Raw genomic sequence first — 23,085 nt, 5'->3', positions numbered from 1 at the left:
GCATAGGAAGTTAAGTGAGTAACTCTGTAAATTCCCCCAAGTACTAACGCATACATGAAGATACCTAGACACCTCAAGGTACTTTGCTTCATTCTGCAAAGTAAGTGGATAATGCTTTTAAAAACCATTTTCTTGTTAGAGCAATCAAAAAATGTTTTCTTGATATGTGTATGAAAGTATAGACACTTAGGTACATGTTACATGCTGCAAGAACATAGGAGAAAAATAATACAGTCAAGGCAGGAAGAAATGAACACTAAACAATAGGCTATTTAATACTGCAAAAATTACTCTAGAAAAACTGTTTTCAGATACGTTTTTTCTATAGACAGCTTTATTACATTTGGTTTATATAATCCATTTTGTCAATATTTTTATAACATCAGAAAATGAAACAAACAAAAAAAAAATCCCACACCATGTACTACCAAACTGCTTTTAAAATGTCTGTTTAGGATTAATTTAGAGAATTCTTTCAACCAAAAAGTATGTGTATGTATTTGTCACTTTAATAAAGATATATTCAATTAATTTTGAAAGCCAGAGTAGAAAATTAATTTCCCTCCCACAGTCTTAATGAAGAAGTAAAGAAACTAATTTCCCATTGCTGTTAGAGGCGTAATCCACTCCTTCACATATTAAGAAATTAATGTAACACATCCAGTCAGCCAAAGTGTCTCTGATTCTTCCCCTCCCCCCAATCTCTTACACCAGCTTATTTTGTATAACACAATTATATAAAAAAATTGAAAGAGACTTGTCTTATGTCTTTCAGATGTCAATATGTGCTAATTGTAGGTCTGATGCTATGCCAAAGAAAATCACCCACTGAATTTGATAGTACTTGCTAGTTTTGGGGTTTTTTTAACAACAACAAAAAAATAATTGCATATTTAAGAAAAAAAAAATAATCTGAAAACCCCACACCTGCCAGAAAAATGTTATGGAAGAATTGTGACTGACTTTATTTATCTTTGTGGTGCTTCTGGGTTTTATGTAGTCAAAAAATCATCCTTTTTATTTGAGCTAAATACAGAATAAAGATGTTTTCTTACTTATATTTAGAAATTGTTTTGAATCTGATAGCATTTTGTTATGCTAGGAGTATATTTGAGCAGTATTTTATAATCAAAAAAACTCAGGTCAACAAGTTATTTTAAGGTATTATAAATGGGTATTTGAGAGATGCTCAGAATAACAGTAGTAGAAATTATTTTATTGTCTTAAAACAGACTTTATTTTACATTCATAAGCAGCTTGAATTTACTTTTTTTTAAAAAAAAAATCACTTCCCTGCACAAGTGAGGCACAAGCTGACAGTATAATCAATATAAGTGCAGTTTATGTCTTTGATGTAAGGAAGAAAACTGTGAGATTGTATTAATGTTCCTTTAAGGAGGCAGTTCAGATTAAATAAAAAAGGGGGGGGGGGGGGTGGGGGACAGAAATCTCAGATTAAGGTTTTGAAATTTGTAGTAGACATTTTGGGGATTTAATCTTTTTTTGATGGTGAGTGTTCAGTGAAGCAGGTGATTGTATTTGTAACTTGTGAATAGCATTACTGATAGCAAAAAGCTAAAGTGTAAGTATATATTTAATTGATTTCTTGATCAGGACTGCTTCTGCAACAGGCAGAACAACTGATCTTTGTTAGGTATCAGTGGTTGATTGGTTTGTGTGAATGTGGCATAATTCAGAAAAACGGGGAGATATCCAGAGCAAGAAACAATAAAAATACAGCCGCTCTAAGGACAAAGGAGATCTAACACAGAAAGCTTTTTGGAAAGACTTGAGACCATAGAATCTGAAAGGATTTAAAAACCAAAGAGGATGTCAAAACCTTTTTTGGTGTGTTTTTTTTTGGGGGGGTTGGTGGTTGGGGGTTTTTTTTGGTATGCAGGTATGATGGAAAGAAAGGAATTTCCCTCCTTCATATCCCTCTTCCCACACCCTGGTTTGAGCAAAAGTAACAGAAATAAGGTAGGAAGACCTACAAAGCCATTTAATGTGGAAGAGAAGTGGGACTCTGGTGCTGAGCTTGGCAGAAGGCAGGAGTCCCAAATTCCTGCGAGGCAGGAGCCCCAGCCCCATGCAGAGGTCTGGCTTGGAGCAAGTGGGGCTGCTCCCTTGCCCAGGGCAAGGTGCTCCTTCCTGAGGGGCAGCATCTCTGCACTCCCCCCAGGCAGTGCCCAGACTCTACCCGCCGGCCAATGCCCAGCAGCCCCTGCCAGCCCCGGGACAAGATCTTGTGCAGCAGCTTGCAGCTGTGAGAGGTGGCAGTTTCTGAGGAAACACCTTGATTTGGGGTGCCTGGCCACAGGTGCCACTGAACTCCTTCAGGGATCCCAAACAGTTTTCCCATCCTGGTGGTGTGCCATGCCAATGCGAGTCAATCTGGCTGCAGAAATTAATTTGCCACAGTGAAATTGTTAGAGAGGGACAACAGCTACATGAAGGTGTGCCTAAGCTATAATATGTTAATTTATTCATCTGGGCTGTCTTGAATATGAGTGGGTACTGCAGCCAGAGTAACTGGTACCTGCAGACACGGTCTCAGTTTTGCAGAGGTAAAATGAGAACAGAGGCTGAATTCAACCCTCTTCGGTAAATTCTGAACAAATAGTTCCTTCCCCGTGTGCCAAACCAAAGGCAGACATGACTTTTTGACTCTTACTTTCTTCTTCAAAGCTAAGTGCTTCTGCTCTCCATTAAGTGAGTATTTTCTTTTATTTTTGCTTCCATACCATGTGCAACATAATGTCTCAGAAGTTAACATTCTGTCATCTGTAAGAACGATTGTTTCCAACAGCAGTGTTCTATTAGAGCAGTCTGTCTTTCAGGACTCTATTCCTAGTTGTTCACTGTTATTGTTTTGATATTTGTATGTGGCTGTATTATTTTCAAAAATGATTCCCAGTGGTTAGTTCTTTGAATGTCTCTAGTAGATCTTGTTTACAGTAGTCTTTTCAGTGTTTCAATATTTTCTTCTATAGACAGATTTCTTGTAAATTCATCTTACTTAGCTGAAAACCATCACAAAAAGACTGATGCTGAATTAAAAAGCAGCAGTCTAACTGCAATAATTAATAACTTGGAAGAACATACCAAAAAGGTTTGGGGACAGATGATCTGTTGTGGTTCTGAGAGCTTGACACAGAAAAATGTGAAAGGCTGAAGAAAAGTCCACTTGCTGCAGTCCATCTGGAGCAGAATATTCCTTCCAGATGCATTGGTCTGATCATAATAAAGATTTATACAAAATTATTATGAATGGAACCATCAAACAAAGTTCTGTGAACACAAGTCAAATACAAGGACTGTTCCCACTTTCAGTCTTGGACATCTTCACTATATCTGAATTTCTTGTAGAACACATTACACTCCAGATTATTTCATGCTGCTTCCACACTGGGAATACAAATCTTCAGTTTTAGCATTATATACAATCTCAGTACATTTCTTAATTATATGGGAAACTCCTATCAGAGCATAACTTAAAGAATGTGGAATTATTATTTAATATATATAGTTTGGAAGCTTACCTAGTTGTCACCCATTTTTAATCTTATAAATTATTGACATTTTCCTTTCGGATTGAATTTGTCAGATTAGCAAGGACATCATTTTATTAGAACAACAGTTGAGACTGTGAGTTCAGTATAATCCCTGAATCATCATCACCATCTAACTAAATTGATAACAGACCAACCACCTTCTGTGTAGCATTGGTGTTCAGACAGAAGTTTCCTCTTTAAAGTGTTGTTAGTCCCAATATGCCTGGTCATTTCAAAATACACAGATTATGTACAATATGTTCTTTTGACACAAAGCACAGATACCCAAATTATTTCATATTGTTTTACTGTTTACTTGTTCGGTCTTTGTGCAAATACTCTTGGATAGTAGTCTCAGAAATGACATAATAGAAATAAAAAATACCAGTTGTATTTTCTGTAAGAATCTGTGGTTCCGTGCTCTGCTTTTAAAATAGTTTAAAGTGAAGACACAAAGCTAATGTTTTCACTTCAGTGTACTGTGTTCAAATTACCTCAGAGGTATAGGGATAACCTTGTACAGAAGGAACGAACAAAGCAAAAGAATCCCATGCAACACAAACCGATGTAACTGCAAATATTTTCTAGAAATATGATTTAATGGATTCCGAAACTGCTAAATAAATGTCGCATTACTATTCTATGAAATATCTCAAGTTAACAGTAATATTGTCAGTTCTAAGTATAAATTAACTGAATTTGGGTTAAGTCCAGCAATAGCATCTGCTGAGAAAGAAAAGGCATTTATTGAAACGTAGCATTTGATTGGCATGTTTCATTATCAAGTACGCATTGTATTTCAAAAATGTGCACATGATCTAAAGCAGGTATTTACAATAAAGATGAAAGCAGATTTAAGATGACATCTGAAGACATTAGTTATATAGAGGCTTCATTATAATTATTTTTAAAATAATTTTACTTCAAAAAGGAATTTTTAAAGTATAAATTTGTGATGAACACTATCAGAATTCCTAGTAACAACAATCAGAGCAATGAGAAACGTTTGCTTGATATGTTAATCTGCTTGGACTACCAAATGTATTTCAGAGATGGGAGTGCTGTGCTGAATCAAAAACATCATGAGATCCAACAGCTGCCATAGTCAATATATGCTAATCTGGGTGTTCGTTTGTAGCACTGTCTATAAACTTCAGTATGAAGGTCAGCCCTCCACTCTATTCATTTTTTAGCTTTCAACTGTGGCCTTGACAGGAAATCTCATGTTACTGTTGGCAGTCCAAATTATGTCCCTGTCTAGTAGATCTAGATTACATATTTCAAAACTTCTGCAAAAGAATGCTCTCTGAATTGTACTTTGGAAAATATTACATTTCCAGGTATCATTGTTTCAAATAAATATTTTGGGTTTAGCCAAGTAAATCATACGATTTGGGGGGGTGGGGGGTGCAACTCATTCCACAGTGACTATGTTATCTTTCCATAAAATGTGATTTATGTGTGACATTAAATATACATAACTATTTGCTATGAACTTTACTGAAAAACACTTACCCTATACAATTTATTGAAATGATTGTTTCATGGAAGTTCACGCTGTTATGGAAGACAGTAATCCAGGTGAAATGTGAACAGTCTTGAGTCAAAAACAATGATTTTTTTTTTGTACATTTATATTTGAAACTTAGCATAGAGAAGAGAATAAATGAAAAGGGTTCCTACATTATCTTCAAATCTGTGGTTTGTTTTCTTTTAAAATAGGACATATATTTCTGCAAGTCACTTAAATCATTCTATTCCCCTTCTTCAGGAAATTAAATAGTTACTGGAAACCTATTCGTATCTCATGTTCATTATTCTATTTCTTTCTGCCTCTTTCAAGTTTGATCAAGCAAAAGTGATGGACATAGCCAGTTACTGGATGACTTCAGCTTGCATTACATCACTTGATAAATAAGTTCATGCATACCTTTTCATTATAGTGCTCATTTTCACTTGATAGTCCTATTCTGCTTTGGCTGAGTTGTGTGACTTTGTAACCCCTTTCTTCCTCTTATATCTAGGTCTTCTTCCATGCAGCAGTTAAGCATTGATTCATTAATGATATAAAGATAATTACAAAAACAAATCTTAAGTTTTGTAGAGGACTACTTAGTAGGTAAAGTCATAAACTGACACTATGGTTCATTATTGCATAATGCTACTTAAGTAATGAATAGCACACAATTTTGAAGCTATTCCTAATGAAACTTTAAAATTGCCAGGATTGTTTTATATAGTGCCATTATAAAAAAATTGCCGGATATAGTATTTTCTGTTTTAATTCTCTTACCATTTTCTATGAAAATGGCAAAGCAGAGTTGGACAAACCATTTTGTAATATCTGATCTTTAAATAATCCAATTGTGTTTATCATGCTATGCTTGTGTTACCTGGCTCTTTTTATCTTGTAGTCAGTGGGAGTGAGAGCAGGACTGAGTTCTAAATACCTAAGACTTTGCAGTTGAAGGTTGAACTAAGTATTTGTATAAATAAAAGGTCAGTTTCATCGAAAAGAGAAAAGTAGCTGGCAGATCTTCCTGTACAGGTAATATATTCCAGTTGTATATTTCCACTAGCCATCCAGTGAATGCATTGTCAACCAACCTACTGCTCAGCCGCTCTGCTATCTGAAGCCTTGCATGAGTTAGCTGAGGATTTTTTGTTGTAATACATATGTAAAGAACTATTTGTAATACCTAGAAACCCCAGCACTCTGACTTGGGAGCATGACCACAGTGGTGCTTGGCTAATGGCAGGTTAACAAGGACTAACTCGATGGTGCATTAGAAAGGAGATTCACTGTTATATAGGCATAGGAAGCATTCTGGATGGTTGGTGGCACCGCAGGTTTCCAGTATTACTGGAATCTGCTTTCCTGAGAATATTCCTTTGGGATCCTGTGCTGATGAAGCCACCTAGCCAACAAAACAAAGGTTCTGATGATAAATTATTTGGACTGAGTAAGATTATACTTCTGAGCATCATCATTATAATACCAAGCCCATTTTATTTCAGGTATCACATTTAAAAAACTAAACAAACAAACCCCAAAAGTATCTTTCTTAACTTGAGTGGTTTGGAAATGTTGATTTTGATATAAAGCATTTTCTTTTTCGTGTGTGTTCCAACAAAGCTGAGCTGTATACCTCCCAAACGTCAGATCACCTTCTCCTTAGCGTTGTGTGCACTGCAACTAGTCGTTAAATCAAATAACGTTGTGGTTTAAACAAAATCAAATAGAGGAACCTGTTGTGCCAAAAAAACTCTGGGGGAAAGTGGTACAAACTTGCAGAGATACTCATCCACCTCAGAGCTACGCAGTGGGGTGTATGAGGTGAGGGGAGAAAGGACCAGATACGCCTTTGACAAATTACCTCCTGGGTATCGTTCGCGTTAAAAATGAGTTTACGCGTTGTGTCACTAGAGGGCAGAGTAAAAGATTTGGGGGCGTATTAACCGCGTTCCCGTACTTTGATAGGAGCGTGCTAAGCGTAGAGCTTTTCTGCCTCAAAGGTGTTTTTTCCAGCTGGGTGTGAGGGCGGCAGCGTTCGGGGCTCGGGGGGGTACGAGGCCTTGAGGGTACAGCTTGCTGCCGGGGAGGTTTCCGTTTCAGACTGGAAAAGGTTAAACGTTCCGCCCATATGTATCGCTAACAAAGTAAAATTAACTGCGTTAGCGATGTGGCGGCCCTCCCCGCGCCCCGCCCGGCACGCCGGTGGCTGAGGCCGCCCTGAGGAGAGCGGCCCGGCGGCGCGAGGGCGGCCGTTGGCAGTGGCGGGAAGGCGGGGGGGGCTCGGCGCCCTGCAGCCCCGCGGGGGCCGCTGCCCGGGGAGAGGGTGAGGCGGGGCTGGGGCTGCCTGCGGGCTGGCGGCTCCTGCGGGAGTGACCTGCCTCTGCCCCGAGAGAACTGAGGGAAAACAAGGTGTGGTTTGGTGGGTTTTGTCGTTTGGTTTTGGTTTTGGTGGGGGTTTTTTGTTTGTTTGTTTGTTTGTTTTTAAAGGGTAGTTTTCCAGCTAGGCCGGGGAGGCTGCAGCGCTGTTAATTATCTTGCGCCTGTCCTGGACAGAGGAAAGTCTCTTTCCTCTTGTTTATTATGTAGGGCTTAGTCTCTTGCTTTTCGTATGGATTTGTTTATGTAATGCCCCATACAAAGTCTGGAAGTACTTACTTGAACTTCTAGCCAGGCTGCTTGCCTCTCAGCATAAGAACAGTTCCACTGTGCTGCAGGTCTGTGAGGAAAATACTTTAGTACCTGGTGCCTCTGTTCTGTTAGTGCCACCTTTTCCAAGCCTGTTCCGAATCCAGATGGACAAAAAGTACAGGGAGAGTTTCTCCTCCTCCTGTGTGCCCCTCCTTGCACTTGCACGTATACCCTCACTGAGTTTATTGGATGTTTGTTTTATTGCTTGTAGGTCTGACTTCCAGCGTGTTTCAGATAACTACAGAGAAGCCTTCCTGATCTGAAACTCTGCTGTCTTGTCTGGTTTAGCTTCCTCTGACACCCCAGTGCCAGCTGCATGTCACTATAGCTATGGTGATCATTTTTTAGTTGAGAAAATAACTAAACATGTAGCCAACAGCAGAGTGCTTCGAGTCACAAGTTTTATCCTCAATAGGAAAGTTTAAATCTTGCCATTCCCTTAGGAGTTTGAACAAATACGTAAACCATCCATATCTGCTGAGTATTTCTAGTAAGATCTCAGTCACATCTCGTGTTCATGGTAAAGGCTAACATGAAAAAAGCTCTAAATACAGCCTTCAGTATATTTATGTGTCATCTTAAAAGCATTGCTCTTTTGATTTCTCAGGCCTTTTTTTTTTTCTTCTTATGCTTTCAAGTTTTTAACACTATGCCGTGTAACTCTGGTCTTCTAATCCATCTTTACGGAAACATCATGCGTTCTGTCTTCTGTCCTGCAAAAATCCTGTACCTGTTGGTTGTGTATTAGACTGGGTACCCAAAGAGGGGGAAGAACATCTGCCTTGTTTCCACAGTCTCCACCGTTCTGGAGTTTTAGGGATGCTGTGGCATGGGGAGGAGACATAAAACTGGGTGACCTGGTCCAAGGCTGCTCCTTGACTTCTGCCGTTCCCGGCCTCCTGTGGGAGCTGTTCCAAACCTGGTGCTGCAGAGACATCTTTACACTAACCTGTAGCAGGACGCACGTATATAGGATTAGGAAATTGTTCTAATGATGAGACAGGATTTTTTTTTCACTGATATCAACATTATCTATGATGCTCAGGCAGAAAAGAAACTATTTTCTTATCATGTTACACCCCATTGAGACAACAATTTCTTTTCTATTGGAGATTTACTATAGGGATCACAGAATATTTAATAGTAATGTTCGTGTGAATTGCATTGAGGAATGGTTTGTAGAGGAAAAAGTAGTACTTTTTGTCAGACACATTTAAAAGAAGAGAGAAGAAAAAACCAAAAAAACTGAAACCAACCCGGCCTTCAGGCAAATCAGTTCTTTCTGAATATAAAACAGATATTTCCAAAGTGTTGGAAAGGAGTTAAATATCAGTAGTGCCCGGATCTGCTGACACAGGAGATTGTGTTTTCTCCTCCTGCTGCCATGTCCCTAATCTTTTGGATTAGATTTAGTCAAGAGAGACATTTATTCCCCTTAATGAGACTGTCATGTAAGAAGCACTCCACAGCTCAGCTTGGTTCTGAATGATGCCTCCATAGCAGATAGCCGCCTTTAATTGATAAAACTAAGTTCCACAGGTCTTTAGGTTTCTCACATATGGGTATGGTTTTCTTCAACACGCTCCTCGGTGTAAACCTGTTTAATGTTAATACTGTATTATTTTGGACTCATTCCTTACTTGATGGTACTGGTTCTAATTATTTCCTGGGTTTATATTTGGTATCGTTATTTCACAACTGTAGCTACAAACAAGTAGGAGCTACCACGCGCGAACGCTGCCTGCATACATCCGCTCTCTTTGCAGCCAGTGACAAGTTGCAAATGAGTACTGAAAACTGCAGCTGTTGCTTGCTTCGTGCCGCTGGAGTGCTTCTTCTGGACGAGGAAGTTAGTTGGAGCTTTCACGGCTTCTGATACCTCAGTCCTTGCACAAACATGTTTTTTGAGGGAACGATTTAATTTGTAATTCCACGGCTGGAGCTGTAGCTGCGGCGCATGGAGTGCCAGGACAGAGTAGTTGACGCGGGTGGCCGCTAGGTGGCAGTATGGGGTTTAAAACGGCGGGAGACTGCTCTTGCATCCGCGGGCAGACCTGCGATTCCTGTGCCCGCAACGTCTGAGTAAACCTGCCTTCTGCTAATCCCTTGAACAGTTACTGTCGCTATACCGATAGTTAAAAGGATGCTGAGTAAGTCCTGACAAATATTAGGGTTGGGAGGATAGGGAGAAGGAGAATTTAGTCCCATATACAAACATGTTGTAAGCAGATACACATTTTTGCAGTCCTAATTAGAGTGCAACTGTCTTACATTTTCCTCTTAATTTGAGCTGAAATGAGTTAAGATTTTTTTTTCCCTGCTAATTTCATTTCTTTGGTTGTGGTTGAAAAAAAAAATCTGTTATTATCTGTGGCCTTACCGTAGTATTGTCCTATAAAAGACAGATACGATATACTACATAATTATTTTATATTGCAGAAGGTAAGAAGCCTGAAAATGTACTTCTGTGTCTGTTAGACCTACTAGCCAACTTATAAGAAATGAAAATTTTAAAGTACCTGTTTTTGGAAAATGTCTGGGCTGGCTAGTTTGTGAGACATCGTATATTTTCATCAAAGGAATTCAAATTACTGAAGGGAACCTCTTGCAATGGGGTGAAAAATGCAGATCCCAAGCAATGTATACTTGGACAAGCAGTTCAAAGTCTTAAATTTCATCCAGAGTTCCACAAGTAGCTAGTAAAAACTTTGGAGTAACTGACAAAACATGCTTAAAAACTTCACTCTTCAAGTTAAATTTACTATAGCTCTGTATTTGATAGGAGTGATCTTTACTGGATTTTGACCTAAAAAGCTGAATTGGAGCACTGTGATAATTGCTTGAAACAGTTATTATCACATCCAAATCAAGTATTGCAGATTGAATAAGATCTTACAGAGACTTTCCCACATGCTTTCTGGGTCATCAGTTTGGTCTTCTCAGGAATGTGTTGTTCAGCTTTCCTTCATTATTTTTTTGTTGTTGTCATATGGTGAATATACATACAGCATGTTTAGCCATTATATTTAGATAGGTTTGAAACACAGGTAAAGATGTTAACCATATCACCATATTTTATAATAATTCACTTAGCTGTACTGCCTAACAGAGCTTCCTTAACATGCTGAAACTGAGCTGGAAATACAGAGGGGGAAAAACCCAAACAAAAACTTCTGGGTAAACAAGAAAAACAGAACAACCAACCCAGACCCATTGTTTCTTGACCAAGAAAACCTGTGAATTCTAACAGCTGAGTGTTCTTTGCCTGACAGTTTTTCCACAGTTTTGTTAAAACCCAAAACTTTGAAAAGAGATATATCACCAACCAGATTGTCTCAGCTTACTAGTACCTAATGATTGTTTTTTCTGCAAAGATTCTAAGGCATGTTTTTAAGGACAATTGTTGTGCTCTGTTATGGAGGTAATGTTGGTCACCATCTGACAGAGGACGTGATACTTTCCTGGGGTTTGACAAAAGCAACTTTAGAACAAACTTCCAGAATGAAAATCTTTACACTTATCTTGAATTTAAATAAACACCATTGAATTTAGGCCAGAAGCTTCTAATACCAGAGATCAGGACAACTTGATGTGACTAGGACTATTTTGTCTTTGGAAAATAAGAAATAATAGCAGGTTCCCAAATCTGTTCCTTAGATAAAATACACTGAATTGTGAGGCATCTACTAAAACTGTTAACTCTTCAGCTGTTAGAGCAGCAAAGAACATCTTCTTTGCTTTCTTTAGTAACAGGCTTTATGCACTGTCTGTTTCAGAATTTCTGTCAGGAGCCCTCTAAACAATTCTGTCCTGTTTTGTTAAGGTAAACTAGTAAAAGTGTAACCTCTAACTTTAGGAAAGAGAATGAAAACGGGTGGATAGAGCTCCTTACTGAGAGAGTAGATATAGCGAAGTGTTATTAATCCATTGTTAAAGGGATGGAGCACGTTATCCAGAAAAGACTTGAAGAAGCAGTCTGGTTCCATCCGTCTTCAAAGGTGTGTTGTCAAAACGTCAGTGGCATGCTGATAGTCATTTTGTACTTGTCTCTTACACTATAAAAAGCAACACACAATCTTAAATTAGTGCTCTGGGCTAGTTTAAAAATCCAGTAGTTTCAAGGTCAAGGAGAAGAAATACTGTTCATTTTCATTTGGTAGAAGAGAGTTATAACTGGATTTTTGTTTGTTGTTGATGAAATAGTGAGGTAGAAGGACCCTTCACCTGACCTGGAGCAGCTGTTCTTACACTGAGTATGCTCACCAAAGTTATGTTTATGTAATGTGTGAATAAAAGAAGATTCCATGGAATTTTAATAATTTTATTTAGTCTTAAAATTAGTATAAAGACATTCTTTAAAATAAGTACTTTGCATTGACAATATTGCCTGACTTACTGTAAAATTCCAATAAATCATACAAACTTCTGCATTCAGAAACCACAAGTCTGCCCCATCCCTCCCCTAAATGATTTTTTTATTTAAGATGATATGACTACAAAATTAGAAATATTCAATTTTTATTGTCTTCTGGGTTTGAGCCTTTTTAAAGAGTCCAGGTCTTGATACTGTATTTTGAAGAAGAACATAATTCTTTGTAAATGAAAACCAATATACTGGTATATTAATCTTAGCTTTTAGAAACAAATTGTCTTATAAGGTTGGCAATATGCTTTTGAAAACTGAAAAGTTTGGGAGTTTTTGAAAATTGACTAACTTCTAAGGTTTTGGAAGACTCTGAAGGAAATATGTTTTTTTATTTTTATTATTATTATAGGATGTTATAATGATTTTTTGGTCATCGTGATAATAGATGACAATAAGTAGATACAGTAATATTTATAACAAAACTGTAGAGGAGCACCTTTAAAATACAAGTTGCATGGTGGAGTCTATTCTAGGGAGGGAATATTTTTGTTAAGCAGCACGCTGTTGTATACAGATATATAATTTCTGTAATTGCCTTCTTTCCCAGAACCTGCATTTTAGTGAAACATTTTGGTTATTTACTTTGGTTTTCTGTGTGTGTGAATGGAGCCGTTCTCAGCTGAAAAACAAAACAGTTCCCAAAAGACACAGAACCTAAAAGGAAATAAAACAGAGAATTAAACCAGCATGGTTCATTCAAGAGAGTGTGTTGTATCCTGTTATCTGCTGTGTGTCCCTCATTAAACCACTGTCAGCTCTCTGGAACCTGAAAGGAGCTCCTGGCATGGTGGTAACCTGCCAGTGTAGCTGCTTTTCCTAGAAGGATGGTATATATTCTTGTTGGAAGATGTGGGATGGAAGAGTTGTATTATAACCCTTTATTGAAAATGAAAAATAGCTTCGTTTTCTATAAATCTGTAAATTGAAAAATTAAGGCAAGATCAAACATAACCGCATACAATACTTTTTCAGCCTGTAAAAGTTTAAAATCAAATAACCCCACCTACAGACAATCTGATTCTAAAATAGGAAAAAAAAAGCACCAATTGTGATAGGGAGAGTGCTGTCTTCAAAGTTTTGTGGTTTTTTTTTAAACCAAAGTGAGCCCAAGAATTGTAAGATCCAGTAAAACAGGTTAAGCCACACAAAACTTTACATATGGATTCTTAACAGGTCAATGGTTCTTACATGATGTAGCTTATTCTAGATTTCTTGTCTGTTGTTGTCCCTACATAGGCAACGTACCAAGTTTTTTTATAGTCCAGATTTTATGGCACTGTGTGCCAGTAGGTTATCTTGTCATGGAGGTATCCCACATGGTTTATACAACCAAGGTGTGAGACAGACGTGATGGCTGGAATCTGGAAAATGATGAACGCCTACTTTTTTTTTTCCCCTAGTGCTTTCTGGTGAGCTCTTCCTAGCATAATCATGGAGTCTGGGCTCTTAGGCTCCTTTGGTACAGCTGACCACTTGTTTTCTAATTCCTAAATTTACATATAAATTATAACTTCATAAACTTATAATAGAATTTAAAGATTTATGTAATTTTCTTTTTTTTTAAAGATAAGAATGGATGCAAGTCAAATCTGGTTTTAGTTCTCTCCAATAAAAGCAGGTGTTTGAACAGTATCAAAAAGGAATTTCCTTGAAAAGTCAAAATGTGTATGTGAGACCTGGCTTGCTTTTTGTGAACCAGGCAGCGCCTCTAAATGTATTTTGGCCTTTAATGATCATAAAGGTAACCCTTATCCTGTATGGTGTGAGTATTTATTTATAATACTGGTAACATTTTCCATAAAATTGAGTCATACTATGCCATTTTTGCATGTAAACATTTTTTAAAAGAATTTTATTTAAAAGTGGACAGTATTCTATATTCTTTAGTTTAACATGACAAAAATCTGGACCATACTTATTAAAACTATAATCTGACTTGATGGTCCCACAGCATCACTAACATCTTGAAAATATGGTAACTCAGCATATTCAGATTTAAATTCTAGCTTTTGACTAGACCTAACTGTATGTATGTGGATGTATTATGTACCTGGATGAATTTATTTCAGTTGCATAAACTTTTGTACTGTTTTTCACAAACAGTCTTAAAAATGTTTCTTACAACTAAAATGTCAGTTTTAGTGGGCTGCATCTGAAGCACAGGGGTATTAGAGTTGATTCTTAACTTGAGTAGCTGCGTCTGAAGGGGATAGCCATATTTTTATGGCCATCCATTTGATCAGAAGTTATTAGACTTAAGCAGGAAAAATTTCTTCACTCATATTTTCATTCTTGTATTTCACAAAGCACAGAATTTGATGCTTACACTTCAGTGTAACTTTTCTGGAGGTAGGATTTGCAAACACTTATCTTAAGGCAGATGTTTGGTCTGTTTCTTTGTATGTAAGTACCTATAAACAAACAAATGAATTTCAATAATTATTTATCAAGGTTGATACATGCTTAAAAACTTATGCAGCCTATGTTGAAATGCCATAAGTTACCCTGTTTCTAAAAAGTCACTCAAGGTGTTGCAAAAATATCTCTGAAGGGGGTTTTGTACAAAAAAATTATGGAATTCTGCATGTATGCAATACTGAAATGTGTTAAGTCAAATAGTAGGGGGAATATATTTCAAAATAGTTTTTCGAAGATATTGCTATCAGTTGCACTTCTGGGGTTTGAATGTTTTAGTTAATATCAAAACCTACAGTTGTTATTCTGGTAAAATGATAGTGTGAAATTGATGCTGTTATACTATAACAATAAGGACGTGACTCATGTATTTTATGTACACATGCATTCAACTGTAGTGACAAATGGCTTCATGCTGTGTGATTAAATGCATATTAGCATTTGCCCTAGGCATTTGATTATTACCATCTTTACTTCATTACATTACCACACTGTATGGCCATATAATTTATAAGATAATACAGACATCACTTTGTTGCTGATAGGAATTATTCTGTTTTATGGATGGTGTCCTTTAATTTTGCCTTTCATGGATTATAAAATTGGTTAATATCTGCTGAAGTGAATCACTGGAGAAGCAAATAAAGATGTTGGCCTCGGGTCACAGTGTCATTTGTGATACTGGCAAAATCTTACAGCCTCATTTATCCCTGTACATGATTGATAACACCATGGGTTAAATGGAGAAAGCTTTGCTTCCATTAAAGGATCATCATGAATGAAGACCTCCCACTTAAAAGTCAGGCATGATGAGAAGACAAGAGACTATCTACAGGTCAAATTAAATAACTTAAATAATTTAAGTGGAATGACAGTGTAATTTGTTCATTCTGTGTTATTACCCTGACCCCTATCAGGCTTATAGGCTAACTTACTTTCTAGTGTAGGGTATTTAAGATGTAATTTTTAATAAGTGCTTTTCAAAGATATAAAGCCCTTTATGGCACTTAAAATTGTGTTAAAATGGATTTTTTAATGTGCTTTTTAAAAAGTAATTTTTGTCCTTATTTTGTTAAACATAAAGCAAATAATAGAAAAGCAAATGTAGTAAAAGCTTAAAAATAGGAACTTCAATAATTTTTACTTTAACTTTTAGAATGTTATCTCATATATGCTCTAGATTATTATTATTATTTTAATTATGTTACTGGTGTACTGACATATAAGTTGTTAAAGTAAAAATGCATCTATTGGGGAATATCTTTGATTACACGAGACTTTTTTTTCCTTTGTCAAAGGACATTTATTAGTAATCATACATCTTTATGGTAGCTCTCGACAGTTGTATTAACGTGTGGTATTGAAAGTAGGCATTTTATAGTATGGTAGATATTTTAAAATATTTTGTATATTTTTGTTTCTGGTCAAGCATAGTATAAAGTATTTGGCAGGTAACTAAGTTCTTTAATCTCTCTGTGGTGGATGAGACCACAGAGGTGCCTTGCACTCAACTTGGAGGAGGACGAGAGGGAGCATGTATAACATGCTGTACCTTGCAGTTTTCAACAGTAGGCTGTGAAGCATTTTGTTGCAGTCTTGGAAAAAGCAGTCTGAGTACAAATTGCCCATGAGAAAATAGTACTTTCACGATGAAGGGATGGGTGAAGACTCAATGAACTTCACTCAGAAAAACCTTTATCCTTACGTGAGTATTTTATATTGCATTAGGGAGGTGAAGTCTTGTTTGCCAAGTGCTCCTGCTGAGATCAGTGAGCTGAGAGAAAGCCCATGGATGCCTGAGGCCCGTTTTCTTCCAATCCTAAGAGTATAGTGTTGGTTTGAAAATATCACCCTGAGAAAATAATTCTCAGATTGCTTCTATGATGGGAGAGAAAATCACAAGCCCCACTGTGTATCGGTTAATACACATTCTTCTACTGGTTGACTTGAATAGAAATTATTTCATAACTGACATGCACTTCTTCAAGTGCACTTACTTTTGTAGGATGAATACCTGAGTTTAGGCCATCTTTTTCTGTGTCAACTTTTTCACAAGCACTCTTCCCCCATCCCCTGTCTGCCCCACCATTACCACAGACTACCAGGATTCTCCATTTGGTAACAGTGCTGTCTTGTAGAAAGAAATTCACCTCTGTAGAATCCCTCAACTCTGAACCTGTAATGTCAGCTCATAGCAATAGAATTAGTATGCATCATGTCTTAACATGATATTTGTAAAATCTTACCCTTCACATCTAAATACAGCATGATTAAAAGTGAAATCAAATGGCTCTGAGCCTAATCTATTTGCATATTATTAGCATTTTTATTAGTTTTGTAGCTATGATCATCTCCCAATACTTGATACCATACCAAAAGTTTTGTTTGTAGCAGTGCTTCATGAATTAGTGGTACAATATTTGTTAGTAAGGAAACAATTTTGAAAACTTGGGTGAAAGAAACAAAAAAAACCCAACAAACCCAAATGTTTTAATGTGCTTTTGGGAGGGTCTGACTTCATCAATTCTAAATTCTTTGGCTAAACAAAAAGCAGTATTTTTTTTATCATAGTGATTTACTTTATTTAAAAAAAAAAAAGGCAAAAATAAAAATCAACCACCAAACCACAACAAACAACCTAGGACTAAACTGTGTCTAAAACACATGCAGATTGGCTGCACAATGCCTGATTCGTGTTGGCACGTTGACACAACAGATTTGTTGCCTGAAGTGGTAACTGTTTGTACATGGTTCTTATTTGCAGTTTATTTGCTGCCTCTTCAGAAGTTCTTCAAACATACACATTTTGACACTGACAAAAGAACTTACATAAATATTTCATTTTGAACAGTTCAGTATGAGACGTGTTTTAAAATGGAAGACAAAAATGAACCTGATTTTTCTGTTTTTAGCAAAACCATTATTTCATTAACTTAAAATTAACTTTTGTGGTGGGGCAACTAAGCAGGGAATCAATCTGTTATCCATGACCAAGCAGCTTAAATTTGATCTATACTAGGGTTTTATTTAGACAACAGCAGAAAAAGTGGTGAGCCCTGATTTGTAGTTGTTATGGCCCCATGATACAGACCAGGTCTCTGTTCTTCCTGCAGGAATTCCTTCCTAAGGGTTCTGTGGAAACAGCCAGATCAGTCACAGCTCCTGTGCTCTACCCCCCTACCTCTTTAATTCTTAGTCCAGCAACACACATGGGGTGTCTCTGGGAAGAGGTAGCATTATGTTTGCTAGTGGACTGGTGGAAATGCAGGCTCGAGTATTAAAAAAATATAATCTGGGAAGTACAGCTGAAACATGTACAGTTGTACATCTTTTTGTAAGTCAAATGCTAAGTGTTGTAGTTGTCTCTGATGACACTTACAAACATGCTTTGTCCCTACAGAGACACATGGGTTTTATGTTAGTGTAACTCCTTGCTTGACAACAGTTGATGTAGCTAGCTTGAAGTACAACATTTTGATACTTGATCTTGTGGGACGAGAACCAAAAAGTTTTCTTGTTAAAATTCAGAAGCAGAAACTGCAAATATTACCTTTGGTTCATAATTTCAAGCCAATATGAAGGTCTTCTTTAAAATTGAGCCCGTCTTGTGATTTTTGAAATCTTTAAGATAGGTAGTTACTTTTTCATGGCCTGATGTGTTAGTTGCAGTACCTTATGCCAGCACAGAGCAGTAGTTCTGAAAAAAAACCCCATACTACTTTGTTTCTCATGGTCCTTGCAGTCTTTGTTTAAAACTAAAACCAAACCAAAAATAAAGAGGAAAACCAAACTGATGTGGTGAATTAATGATTCACTGTTTTCTTTTACGATATTGCATGCTAATTTAAAATGAAAATATTGTTAATTGCATAATGGCTGTAACTTTGCAAAAAGAATGTGCTTCTATATTTGCAAGCTTTGCAGTTTGAATATTCTCTTAAAGAAAAAATGGAGATGAAATACACATTTTTGTTTTGCAGAAACCATTTTGAAGAATGGATGAAGACGTTGAAACACAGGCACTTGACTCTACTCTTCAAAGTCCATCAGAAACATTACTTTCCATTAGACTGTTAGACTTTAAAACAAGTTTATTGGAGGCAATAGAAGAACTACGCATAAGAAGGGTAAATGTGTTTATATTGTTTCTCAGTGTTTCATTGTCTTATATGCAATCATAGAAAATGCTGCATAAGTGTGGGTAAACTTCATGCTGTATTTTACACTAATTCAGCAACCAGGATTTTGTTTAAAAATACCATGGGTTTAGGCAGTATCTGTATTAAAAATTTCTCTGTAGACAGCACAAAGACAACAGGGCCGTATGGGAATGAATTTGGCTTTCCTGTAATAATGTACGAAGCTGCTACAGTTGATTGCTAGGCTATTGACAAAAATTATCTGCATTAAGTTTTTGTATTTATTTCATTGTAGTTCTTCTCTTTAAAAGCAGTCTTTGATATGAAAAGGAAAGAAGGAGAATCCAAGTTATTGCCAAGTCCTTAAGTCTGTCATTTCATAGACTGATTTACCATTTGCCAGAAGAGCAGTGATTTTGACTTACTTTTGTCTGTTTGGTTGTGCTTTTCAGAATTACCTAAAAGGGCAAAAAGCTGCTGTGATAACCAAATCCACTTTATTTCACCATTTTTAAGTTGCTAAACTATTAAGCTAGAGCCCTAAAATAATAGCATACTGAGTGTTGGAGGATGGGGGCATTTTGTTTTTTGAAATATGAGTTGTATCATCTTGTAGTGCTAAAGTAAAATTTTTGCTGCACTGTTGAAAGCATCTATATTTTCTGTGACTACTTTTTCAGTTATATTTTTCTGTAGTTACCTTTTCAGTTGTATGTATGTGAAAATCTATTTCTATTTCTCCCCTTAGTGTTTCTGAGCTGTTGGTTTTTTGTGGTTTTTTTGAAAGACCTAAAGTATGTCTTTCTGCACTTGATGAATTTGACCTGTTCAAAAGATGGGCCTTATTACTTTTAAAATATTAATATTAATGACATGCTTGATTTATGCTTATTTTGATCTAAGTTAAATGTATAGTCTTCTCTTTAAAAACCATAAAATAATAAAAAAAAAAAATCCAAGAAAAAAGCTGCATGATCCTACTTTCTTGATGCAGTGTTGTTGAAATTCACCATGGTCTGATCTCTAGACTTTTGTAACCATAGTAGTGTTTATTCTAGTCTAACTATTTTTGTATTTAAAGACTGAAAAATTTAACTTTTATAATTATAATTGGAGTGTACTTTTCCTTACAAGATTTGTTAGCAGTGTTCCATTTACATTGATAACTTTACATTTTTAATGCACTTGTTCAGAGCTTAAAATGTTGATAGAGTGCCACGGATTTTCATTTTTTGGGATTTTTTGGGTTTGTTTGTCTGTTTTGTGTCTGCTATACAACAAGAGTAAGCAACTGTGATTTTAGAAAAGGTTACCTCAGGAAGATGAGCAATTTTTTGGCTTATAGGTATTTCTAGTTTTAAAATTGCTAATGCCAAGAGCCAATTCCATAGTTAGGACATATGGCCCTAAACTTCTAAGACTTCTGTGCCTTCCTTCACCCTAAAAAAAAAAAAAAAAAAAAAAAGTGTATATATATTTTTACCTTTTGTAGTTAGAAATTTAAGTTTTTTTAAAAAAAAGTTAAGCATTTTACAGCTAGTCAGTTTGGAATCTTAAAGTATGCCTGAATGCATTTCTGTTATTTGCTTTGCTTCAACAATCAGTTCAGGGCTGCTTGCTTAGTATGTTTGACATTTGGAATATGAAACATTAATATTTTGAACAAGCAAGGGTTATAGAATAATATGGCCATGCAACTCTGTATGGATGTTTTTCCTAAAAAAAAAAAAACACAACAACAAAACCAAACAAAAACCCAAACCAACACAACAAAACCCACCAAACTACAAAATCATCTCCTGATTTTAGCTATTAGTTTCTTACAAATTCAACAACATGAGGTGATTCTGTAAATTTATAATCAGCCCTGAGAAAAATATAGCACTACCTCAAGAGAATTATAGTGCTTGTCTTGCACCACAGTAATTTTTCTATGGACATGAAACATACTTAAACTGTGTCATCTGCTGCATAAGAAAGTGCAGAAAAAGTTAAAGTTCTGCTAGTTTCTTACTACTTTTGCAACATCCTTTCCAAGTTGCTTGTGAGGCTCACAGTAGACTGGTAGGCTAATGGAGGCTGTATAGCCTTATAGTGGATTTTACTCTCAAATTTGCCTTTGATCTGTGGCTTGACCTTAGATGAGATATTTTACCTCTGTTTGCTTCTGTTTTTCTTCCTGTTGCTGGTCTTGCCTGTCACTTAGACAAGAGTCTCTTCAGGACAGGAACTATCATGTATTTTGAATTTAATAAATGGTTGTGCTGCAGTGTAAATTCAAATTAATAAAAATAAATCTGCAGATGAAATTATCTGTGTGAAGCTAGACAGATAAAGATTAAACTCCCTAAAGCAATTAAATATTAAAATATTTTGAGAGACTTTATACAATCCATACTTGATACCATAAGATACTATTTTAAAGTAGAAATTTCATTTTTCTGAATATGCTTATTTACATAAATGCATTGAGTTACTTCAAAGCATCTATCTGCTTTTCACTTTTCTTTGTTAAACATATAGCTGTCATTAAAATAAAAATAATTTAGAGGAATTGCTCATAATAAGTAACTGCTCTGCTATTTTATAGATTAAACCCCAATTAATAGTAGCTGTGCATGTTTATTCTGGAGAATGTGTTGCTTACATTAGTATACTTGATACAACTTCACTTTATTCCTTTGGCTGTTCACAGGGTCTTTGTTTTTATTATGAATTGACTTAATATGAATGTGTATGTAATTAAAAGCTACAGAAAATGGTATTACTTTCCCCCTACCCGAAGGAATTACTTAACACTCCAGTAGTTTGAATGTGCTGGGTTTTTGCCAGTTTAGCTTTCCCACTCATCAAGCACCAGTCAGCCCAGTGATTCTTTTGTGGTGGATATCCCAGTCATTTTGTTACAAAGTCTGCCAGCCTTGCTCTGTAATCAGCTGAGTTCAGTTGTTGTGTGATAAGAGATGATCCTTCTCGTAAGAGGTAAATATAATCAACTTTGAGAGCATAAAGTTGCGACATAGTGCATCAAATTGGAAGTCTTTAATGCTTTCTGGAGTACAATGCATATAGGACAACTAATATTAGATATAAGGATAATGTTTACAAGGACGAGAAAGCCTATATATTGTATTGGATTTTTTTTCTTGTCCTAGACACAAAAACCCATCCTTAGCCAGAAAAGCATGTAAACATAAGAAATCAAGGAAATTCTTCATTACTTCGATAGCAATATGTTCTAATATCCGAGGATATGGGTGTTTTCAGTAGTAGCTGAAGCACTGTAGGTGTTGATTAAGTGAACACAAGAAAGATAAATCTTTGTGATGATTTTTAAAGTTTTACTGATGTTTTTCTTTGATGCCAAGCATAAATTTCAGTGACCTGTTTCCATACCTGAAAACAAGCACCTTTTGAGGCTCTTTCTGGTGTTAACTGGTTTATCACAAAGTCTGGCTATTACTGTAGAGTCTGTCATTTGTGCCTTGAGTTTATTAGATTTGATGCCCATCTGTTTAGTAAAAATTACAAATAATAAATTGTGCTCTTTTCTCTTTGGGTAGTTATGTTATATCTATAACTTGATAGTGCTTACCCTTTTAACTAAAATACTTTCTAAGAAACTGGTTTTTTCCAGCTTTCAAATTTTCTCACAAGTTAATTTCTCTTTACTATAAAAGAAAATTATGTTGTATTAAAGAACCTTGGAGTTCCAGAGGGCATTGAGTTTACCCATAAGAACATTTTCTATGTTCAAATAAATATTTTAATATAAGAATCTTTAAATATTTCCTTTTACAATCCTGGAAAACACACACACACACCAGATTTTGTAAAGTGAAGCTGTATTGACTTGTTATTGGTAGTTATCATCCTACTATTTACTGTCAAGCACTACGTAAAACTTCTCCCTTGCTTGAGCCAAAGGAGTATGTTGATGTAGCAGGTGGTATGAGGATCAGCCACTGGAACTGGGGGTGCAATATCTGATTTGCCAGGGAATTTCCTACCTGTGCTCACAGCAATTTCATATCTGTGCTCACAGCACAGGACTGCGAGGTCTTGAGTCTTCTGGAATCAGTTCCATGTTGTGGACAGGAATATTTTTTAAAGGCTAGTTGGTCCTATCATTTTGCTGTTATTTGCTTTAGTCTTCCCTGCCTCTAACGCTTTCCCCCTCTTCCTTTTCCCTGTTTTTTCTAGTTTCTGTCCCTTTCTGTCTCCTGTTTTGCTTTCTGTTTTGATATAAGTTAGACCTCGTTTCTGTGTTTACCCACTTTCATGCTGATGGCCAGTAAGCCATCATTGAGAAAGAAAATATCAGAAGGATATTTACTTACTTATTTC

At 36.3% G+C, this 23,085-nt stretch overlaps 1 protein-coding gene across 1 annotated transcript in view; it reads left to right on the top strand.

Annotated features, from left to right (window-relative positions):
• The first annotated feature begins 18,579 nt into the window (after nucleotides 1-18,579).
• CCDC73 (coiled-coil domain containing 73) overlaps nucleotides 18,580-23,085 on the top strand; it is a 57,558-nt gene continuing 53,052 nt past the window's right edge. Inside the window, exon 1 of the mRNA XM_056354422.1 lies at nucleotides 18,580-18,726. Within this exon, the coding sequence (XP_056210397.1) occupies nucleotides 18,595-18,726 (132 nt within the window). The 5' untranslated portion in view covers nucleotides 18,580-18,594. The remainder of the gene's footprint in view (nucleotides 18,727-23,085) is intronic.

This window comes from Falco biarmicus, chromosome 10, assembly GCF_023638135.1.
Source record: "Falco biarmicus isolate bFalBia1 chromosome 10, bFalBia1.pri, whole genome shotgun sequence".
Classification (NCBI taxonomy): domain Eukaryota; kingdom Metazoa; phylum Chordata; class Aves; order Falconiformes; family Falconidae; genus Falco; species Falco biarmicus.
This window is presented reverse-complemented; position numbering and strand designations above follow the sequence as displayed.